At 38.2% G+C, this 8,699-nt stretch overlaps 1 protein-coding gene across 1 annotated transcript; it reads right to left on the bottom strand.

Moving 5' to 3' along the window:
- Window positions 1-403: 403 nt before the first annotated feature.
- On the bottom strand, window positions 404-5,224 carry LOC104437756 (sulfite exporter TauE/SafE family protein 3). The gene is made up of 12 exons (XM_010050780.3): window positions 4,566-5,224; window positions 4,035-4,194; window positions 3,560-3,760; window positions 3,422-3,486; window positions 2,656-2,683; window positions 2,468-2,550; window positions 2,312-2,398; window positions 2,144-2,194; window positions 1,757-1,978; window positions 1,174-1,267; window positions 890-1,030; window positions 404-749 (listed from the first exon to the last, which is right to left on the bottom strand). The coding sequence occupies exons 1-12, from the start codon at window positions 4,779-4,781 to the stop codon at window positions 664-666; spliced, it is 1,434 nt and encodes a 477-aa protein (XP_010049082.2). The 5' UTR covers window positions 4,782-5,224; the 3' UTR covers window positions 404-663.
- Between the last annotated feature and the right edge of the window lie 3,475 nt (window positions 5,225-8,699).

Here is an 8,699-nt window from a genome sequence, read left to right as displayed (position 1 = left end):
TGTTTGTATCATTTAGAATAATTAACCAATAAAAACTATTTTTATTATTAATAAGAATTTTATGTCTAAATACTTTTTTGGATATTTTTCATTTATTTATTTTTTAAGCGATAAAAGCAATAATTTTAAAAAATACTTTTCAAATTATTTATTTTTTTGCAAAGTCCAAAACTAAAATTTCACATTGGGCATATTATCATTGTGTACGCGCCCAAGATAAAAGTAGCGCATTGAGCATTCACTTGCGTTGCAATTATTCACTCTAGACCAGGTTGATAATGTCCTTAGGATAGGGCAAATCATGCATTGATGCTTTTACTTTCCAAAGCTTTTTGAGTAAGTTTGCAAGCCTAAATCAACTTAGAATAATCTGTTTTAAGTAAAATTCAAAAGTCTGTCCATATTGCAGGATTCAAACCCAAGTCTGATTTATCTATTTCCAGTTGGTCCTGTCCGAAAGAGATTGCAAATTACAGAGTATTAGTAAGCATCATTGACTGAGATGTTTAAAACTCTTGAGATGATGAAAAGGAGAGAAAAAAAAATGGAAGAAAAAACAAAATTGTCTCGGAAGAGAAGAAACCAAGACAAAATTTTCAGTTGGTTGAAAGTAGTATCATACATTACATACAGCAACAAAGAGAAAGAGACTGAACACAGATGTCATCCATCATACTTGCAGAGGTTCTCGAATCCCATATACTCGTGGCGCTCTATCTTTCCAACCATGTTTGATATGCCAACCCCACCTATCAAGCAGAAGCCGAGACACTCCTTAAAATTTTTTAATATCTCAAGAGTATTAAACCAACTGGGTTTGAACAAAGCTGTAAAGAAGTTGCATATAATCTCCTAAAGAAGGAAACCGGTGAAAAGCTAATGTTCTCACCTAGCGAGATTGCGCTAACAAATATCGTGAAGGCTAGAATGAAGATGATGAGCGATGCCCTTCCAAACACAATGATCAGCTTCCTGACAATGTGTTGCCCGAAAAGAGCCGCCACGGTAGCCACAATAACAAAGTACAGTGCTGCAGAACATATTTGACAGCGTGTGAGAATTTCGAGAACTTTTTACTTTGTTCTTCGCGGAGATGAAGATAATGCATCAGTTCAGCATTGTAATGCCTATGGTTTTATGCATTCATGACAAGGGCAACATCTATCGACTTACCATAAGGAACAGGAAAGCGATTGAGAAGATAATACTCCACGACAGACATGGATGAGGAAAAGGTCATTGCAAATGTGGCTGTGGCACTTGAGACCTGCGAGTACCAAATGGTTGGCAACAAAAATTAAGCATGGGCTTATGTCTCTAGTAACATGAACAGACCTCCTCAATTGATAAAGTCAGTCTCACAGACAGGTTTTTCACTGGTACCATAAAATTGTAAGCAGTTTTTAAGCGATAATTTCTGCTAACATGGTGGAGCTACTGAAGTATATATTTACTTAAGGATGTAGCAGAAACTTTCTGGACTTCAGTTAATTACCCACAGGAAAGAGAAAGTACCAAACTCAATTTCACTAGAATATAACCACCCAGAGAAAAGATAAAGCACATAGGCATTGTCCATGAAGCTCTCAATAGCCGAAAAATGGTGCATCCCAACCGTGCAAAAGACATAAATAAATAATAAAGAAAGAAAAATAAACATGGTAGTTTTTCATGAAAGCAAATTCAAGAGAAGGAAAGTTACACTCATGGACACCGATTTTTTTTACTGCCATAGCTTCCTTTGCCGTGAACTCACCTGTGGAGGGACGCCCAGCTCTAAAAACAGTGGACCCATGATGAATCCTCCACCTAATCCAAGAAGCCCTCCGACAATTCCAGCCAGGACTCCACAGGCACAATAAAACACAAGCTGATGCACTTGAAAAGTAGTTTCATGATCTCCTTTAGACGAAATTACTCTCCTTCCCTTATACAAGCTAATTGCCTCATAAAGAGACACCGAAAATGAAATCGGGACCTGCAAATGATCACAAAAAATGTGGAAACGCTGACTAAGAGGAACTGGTAGAATGTGCATTGTTGGGATCAATCTGGCCTCTTGTGCCAGCGCCTATAGTCCAAAGCCTCAATATCTGAAGAGACATGCAGACATTCAACTATTTATATATAAAGGGAAAAGTACCTGCAATAAGTTTAATACCCAGTAGCCAACTGAACAGGTAGCTGTATGATTCTGTCAGCAAAAGCAGAAAATACTAAAATGAACACATGTACATCAGGAAAGAGGAAAGTGACACAGAGTGATCTATTGCATTTCCAGAATTGTTAGAAAGCTAAAGGGGAGAGAAACCTTGGCAATTTGAATTCCAAGAAATGCAACCCAAACAAGAACGAGGAGTCCAAGTTCCATCCAATAAACATTTTCGAGAATGGTCACCTGCAATGACATGCCAAATGAAATTAGGCATTCATCAGCATCTCATGCGAACTACCAGGCAATACTAACCTCCGATTCCCTGCTGTTCCTTTGAGAGACATTGCCTGGGCCACTAGGAAGAGCCTTGTATTCCACTTCTTGGTTTCCAGTGTCTGAGTAAAAGCCGGGAAGTGACAATCAGAGAACAAAAGAGAGAGCACAGAGCAGGGCAGAGAACTGAAATTCAGCATGATAAAAGAAATAACATCACGACACACCATCAGGCACCAAGCGCTTGGCAGCCTCCTGAAAACAAAAGCATGTGAAAATCAGATGGTGACATTACGAAGGTAATGGTCACCCATGAAGAAGGTAAAAAAGAAAATCAAGCAATCCAGCACGAAACGAAGGTAAATAAGCATATCAACCACAGTTTGAAGGAATATTCATTTTACTAGGCACACTAAAAGCTTCTGTCTATGGCAGTTTTAACAGATCGAGAGGCATTTGCTCCCAGGTAAAGTGGGGTTTAAAACCTGTCGTACGTTTTTAGACCAATAGAGAATTGCACATCCCACTTCATCAAAGATTTAACTATGGTTGCTTAGTTTCTACATATTTGAACAGAATCAAAGTGCCATTTTTAACACGACATGCAAGTTATGTCAACGCAATGAAAGGGGGATGGTAAACTGAGGTAACAGATATTGAATAGTTTTCATTCCAAAAGAAGTATATGTTGTCGAATTATGATAATCCGTTTTAGTAATTGGTCGAAATGATAAGAGAGTCCTCATGCATAGAAGGCATTCATGTCAATAAAGACTAATTGTTGGCAAGAATTTTCAGCAAATTCCTGGCAATGATATCCACACTACTATCATTTTCAAAGAATGTTAGCAAGTTTCATTAGAATACTTTTGCCTCACACACCCCCTAGTCAATCTTTTTAGGTGTTGTACAGTGGTAATTTTTCAGAACTAGGAGGTGGCACTTTAGTTACGCAACATAATTTAATTTACTTCACAAACATAACAGACCTACCTTCTTCAATATGGTTTCTTTGTTCCATGTTTCAACCCCCTTAAAGAACGCCTTAGTCGATGTGCCTGCATGTGTAAATCAGGTAAGTTCTGTAGGCACAACAGTGCTTTACCTGACAAAACTCACAACAAACATTACCTATGAAGAGAATAATCAGCAAAACCGTGACCATCCAATCAGCAAATATCACATTAAACGCAACGCCTATGCTTATGCCAAGCATGAGCATCGGTTGGATAAGCAGTGCCAAGTCATAGTCTATGATGGGCATATCCAGTGTGGGATGCTTAAGCTTAAGATTGTAGTAGACAGTTGACCCCGCAGCACCCATTATCATACCTGAAAAACAAACATGCTCGGAACTTCCTAAATATTAGTTTCAGAGTGCGTGAATGACTGCTTTTTATGTTAAGTAATTCAGTCAAATGAAAAAATACATCAGTTTCCCTTCCTTCTTTTATAGTTTCAATCTCGTCTTTCAACTTCATTGATTTAAAACATCTGCTAAAAGGCTTGTGAATTAACCAGTGTCCACTGAACTGGAGAATTTTATCAACTTACTTTGTACTTTGGAAACCAAAACTGTTCTGTAAAAAGTTTAACTTGTGCATACATTTTGAAATAGCAGTTGCTGACTTCGGATCGAACCCCATGATTAGGCTAAGCATGGGAACAAAAATCCCACCACCACCAACACCACCCACGCTCCCGAATGCCGCTCCTAAGAACCCGATTACAGTGCCGATGACAATTTGCCAGCCAAATTTCATTTCCTGTTGATGAAAAATGAACACAAACAGCATTCAGATTTATATATATAAAAAAAATGGTTCATTTTTAACTTCATTCGGTAAAGAAAACAAAGGGACACGTTCAGGGGAACAAAACCCATTATTTAAACAATTTCAGAGATACCTACAGAGGGAGACAAGACTAAAGAAGATCTGGATCCCACACAAATAATGCCAATGGGATCAAACCATGAATGCACAAAACAAATTCAGAACCCGAAACCCGGCAAAGCACGAGAAGTCATGAAGCAGTGATTGACATGAAGCAGACAAACCCATTTTATGTAAGGCAGACAAGATAATTAGATCACGCTTAACGTAAGTATGACCGAGTCAAAAACAGATGCCTTTACCGGCCAGACGTGTTGATAACCGGTCTGGTCAGATTGCCACAGGAAATCCACAGCCCTCGAAAGGAAGTTGGGAAGGGGTCCCTGCTCCGATCGACTGAGCGCTGGGACTTCATGCTTGAAGCTCCTCTGGGCTGAAGCAAAGAAGAAGGCGAGCAAGAGGTGGAACGCGACCACGGACAATCTGCACGTGACCCATTTGGCTCGAAACGAAGCCATCTCGCGGACAAGCACTCTCGCAAAAGATGATCGAACAGCGCGCTCTGGGGTGTCAGAAAAATCGCAACTTGAAGGTGGCGAGCACTACTGGGACGCAGAAACAAGGACGGGCAGAGCTTCCCTCGGTGCTCCCTCGGCGGTATGGAGAGGAAAGGAAGCAGAGAAAGCGACAGGAGAACGAAAAGGACGAGGAAGAAGAAGGCGAAGAAACGCGGGAGCTTTACGGGCGTGATGTGATCTGCTCGGAAAGCAAAACGACCGAGAGTGGACGCAGTGCGAGAACAAGAATTTGAGAGGGAGATGGAGGATGGGAAAACGGGGAGTGAACTGATGCGGGGGTGAGAAAGAAAAGGAGTGTACGACGCAGGCGTGTGAATTTGAGAAGGAGAGGAAAGGGGGAAAGGATATTGGAAAAAGCTGGCGATGGCCCCTTCTCTCTGTCCATAACGGGGGACGTTTTGTCGTAGAATCTTAAATCGGAGATGGTGAGATTCCTGTGTCGTGTCGTGTCGGACGATGACGACGGCATCACGGCGCGGCGCGGACGGACGCACGGCGCATTTCGCGAGTGTCGAAAAAACGGAGCGATGGGGTTCGTACGCGATCGTCATTCGTCTTTCTCGATCGAAAGCCTTGCGCGAGAGGAATGGCTGCTGTGGTTCGTTTCGCTCGTGGGATCGTCGAGGTCCGCTACCCGTTCGGGGATGCTGGACCAATTGTACGAGTGAAATCATTAGCAATGCACCTTTTACTTCTACTTGAAATAATGGGTTTATAGATAAAGATGTTTCCTCCGGTGCCCAGTGTACCTGTTGACTACCCGTTCCTTCACTACTAGTGATTCGCATGAATGAAATTGGTATGAATAGATGAGATAAGTTGAGACACTCATAAGAATATTTTACAAAAAAGATCGACGAAGTAGGTAATTTCACAATTCTTAGACACATGAATGAGATTAGTACAAAGAGATGAGGTATGTTGAGATAATCATTAAATAATTCGAAGAAGCAAATCAACAAAGGTTGGTAATTTCATGAGAATGGGGCTTAGGCTATTTCCACTCTTGAAATCGTTTTAGACATGCCCTAAAATTTAAATGGTCCACAATAGTCCAGTGAAATTGATGACAGAGAAAATATGTCTTTAGTGTAGATTAGATTATTACAACCTTTTTCTTCTAAATAGTTGTCTCTTCTTCTTTTGTGTTCAAATCCATGAGTTTACATATTTGTTACTTTTTCTACAAGAATCATCTAAGTTTTATTAATATATAAGAAGCAAATCAACAAAACTTAGTACTTGACACAAATTTGATGATCGAGATACATTAAATAATTCGAAAAAAATATTAATAAATAAAGTACATTTATTTACAATGTTTCTCTAAAGTTCAATCTCTAATATTTCCTTGTGATATATAATTCTCCCATTCAAGATCTTTTAGGAAAATTATTCAGTTAAAGTTGTGGACTCTTTATGATTATACTCTATGATTACCAGTAAGATTCAAACTAATTAGAAAAAATATTTTATGAAACCAACCTGAGCACATTAGTAAGCAGAAGAGAGGAAATGAAATTTCTACAAAATGAACGGAAAAAAAAGATGGTGGAATAAAATATCATTTTTTCGACTAATGCGGACGTTCTTGTATTTTCATGACAATGTGCGGTTTTTGCATTTTCAATGTATATTAACTTTCACCATTTCCGTTAATGATTCTAAATAATTGCTTCTTTTGGGGTTATTTTCAGTAATCAATAAGTTAGGGAGTACTATAGCCATTTAGAGGTTGGATATAGCGTGAACTTGAAAATGGATATGATATTAGAAAAGTTAGTAATTTGGAATCGAACAAATAAACTTAAGTAAGTAGCTTCACGTAACAGTTAGTGAACTAAAAGTAGTTGGCAATTTTATTAGGAAAAAATGCTAATGAACCACTCAAACAGAGTCATAATTCAATAGAAGAGACAGTAATTTCAATAAAAATCGATAACTTAGTAGAAAAGTAGTCAAAACAAAATCGATCAAACATAAACATTCATAAGCAGTCTGTAGAGCCTGTGACTAATTGGTAATCTCATAGGAGAACCGAACACGATAACCTAAATTAAGGTTGGTAATTTTGTGTAAGAGTTGATAAATAACAATCAAATAAACATCGGTAAATTAATGCAATAATCAATAATTTACTAAAACCAAGTTATCTAACAATCAAATTATTGATCCCTTCTGCTTACCTATAGCATCTGAAACCTACCAACCATCCTAGAAATTTGATTAAAACCCTCTGTTTCTTCCCAAACAACCTATAGAACCGTCCACCAATTATAATGAATGACTCACATCTCACGTGGAAAAAGCAAGAAAAGATAATTGGAGGGCTTCGATATAATATGCCGCTGTACTTTGTCTTCTCGAAGCATGTTGATTAGTGGATGTAATTGAATGTCTATTTTAATTAAAGTACACGTGGCCCTTAGTCATTTGACTCACATCATCTTCCTTTTTTATTTATGCAATTCTTCTTCATCATCTTAATTGTTTATTTGTTTATTTACTTATTAATTTTGTGGTGCACCCCTTACCATGTTCTCGAACTCGTAAAGTAATGCACCTTTCTAGCATTAGTGGGGCGAGACTTCCAAAAAATGGGCAGACAAGAAAATTGAAAGATGTGGAAAAAAAGAAGAAGAAGAAGAAGAAGAAGACGAAGAAGCTGAATTTACGCCCCAAAAATTCGATACTTCTTGCTAATTCATATGGTGATATAGGAAATGTATTGAAAAAAAATCAAATTTTCAAGAAGGGTTTAAAGAATCAACCAATTGTCATAGTCAAATCAAACGGGAATTTGAAATTTGGATAGAGCAAAGTGTGATATTAAATGAAATTAAAAGTAAATTGTTTGAAAAATGATCAAAATATGATTATCAATCAATACGATCAAAATTGTAATTGTATTTCTCATGCAATTATGTCAAAGTTCGACGAAACTTGCCTTTATCTTCAATAATTTCGAATTGTTAGAGTACTCGTGGTCCTTAAAATATTTATTTAAGAATCAACTAAGGGAATATTATAATTTTCGATGAATTTTTCTAGATATATATATATATATGATACCTTTGTAACTTCATCACTCATATTCTTATAAAGCACTTTGAGTAAGCGTCCTTGATATGCTCGCTTGCACAATCGTGGAAAGTAGGACATGGCTTTCAGGATAAGATGGGGCTCGAGACAATCATGGCAGCATCTCCCGGGGGGGGCTGCATTTCTTTGCAAGTGGACGCCAAAACGTGATGAAATAAAGAGCAAAACGACGAGATAGTTAGACTAAACCCAATTCGCCACCCACTTCTTATCATCCCTTTGTTTAACATAATTATTTTAAAAATAATATATTATGATAATATTTTTATCGTGAAATTTTTAAAGAAATAACTGGTAATCTTAATAACTTGAAAATCGATTGATGGACCGGTCAGCAGTGGCACGCGGGCTCAGTGATGATCATACCTCTTTCGAGTCAGCAATTTGGGGAGCTTTTGACTAGTGCTGATTGGGACAACCCCCATTCAGATCTCTGTCCCGTCCAATGCATCTAATCATGCGGTTGCAGGCATGCCTCGGTGTAGGAAGTACATACGACAGAAATACTAAAGCGAAGTTTAAGTCGTATGGTAGAAGACAATATGGAATCTTGTCTAGATCTATATACTCTCTTGTATTCTATGGTGGCCTTAACCATGATAGTGGCCGTCCTTCTCGAGCTCCATCATGAACACTCCTTGTCAAGACTAATAAGCGTGGGGCAATTTCACTTTTCCTCCTCAGTTACTGGAATATGTGCTTCTCTTTTTTACCTTCAAATCACCTTTTCTGATCCAGCATAAGGAGATTTGACGT

The sequence above is a fragment of the Eucalyptus grandis genome, chromosome 3, assembly GCF_016545825.1.
Source record: "Eucalyptus grandis isolate ANBG69807.140 chromosome 3, ASM1654582v1, whole genome shotgun sequence".
In the NCBI taxonomy this organism is placed as follows: Eukaryota; Viridiplantae; Streptophyta; class Magnoliopsida; order Myrtales; family Myrtaceae; genus Eucalyptus; species Eucalyptus grandis.
The sequence above is the reverse complement of the archived record's forward strand: the minus strand, read 5'-3'. Positions and strand labels throughout refer to the sequence as shown.

Coding starts and splice junctions, on each gene's coding strand:
- LOC104437756 (XM_010050780.3), bottom strand. CDS start 4,781: ATGGCTTCGTTTCGAGCCAAATGGGTCACGTGCAGATTGTCCGTGGTC. Junction 2,195..2,311: donor TTGGAATTCAAATTGCCAAG/GTTTCTCTCCCC, acceptor TTTTGCTGACAG/AATCATACAGCTACCTGTTC. Junction 1,031..1,173: donor TCGCTTTCCTGTTCCTTATG/GTAAGTCGATAG, acceptor TATGTTCTGCAG/CACTGTACTTTGTTATTGTG.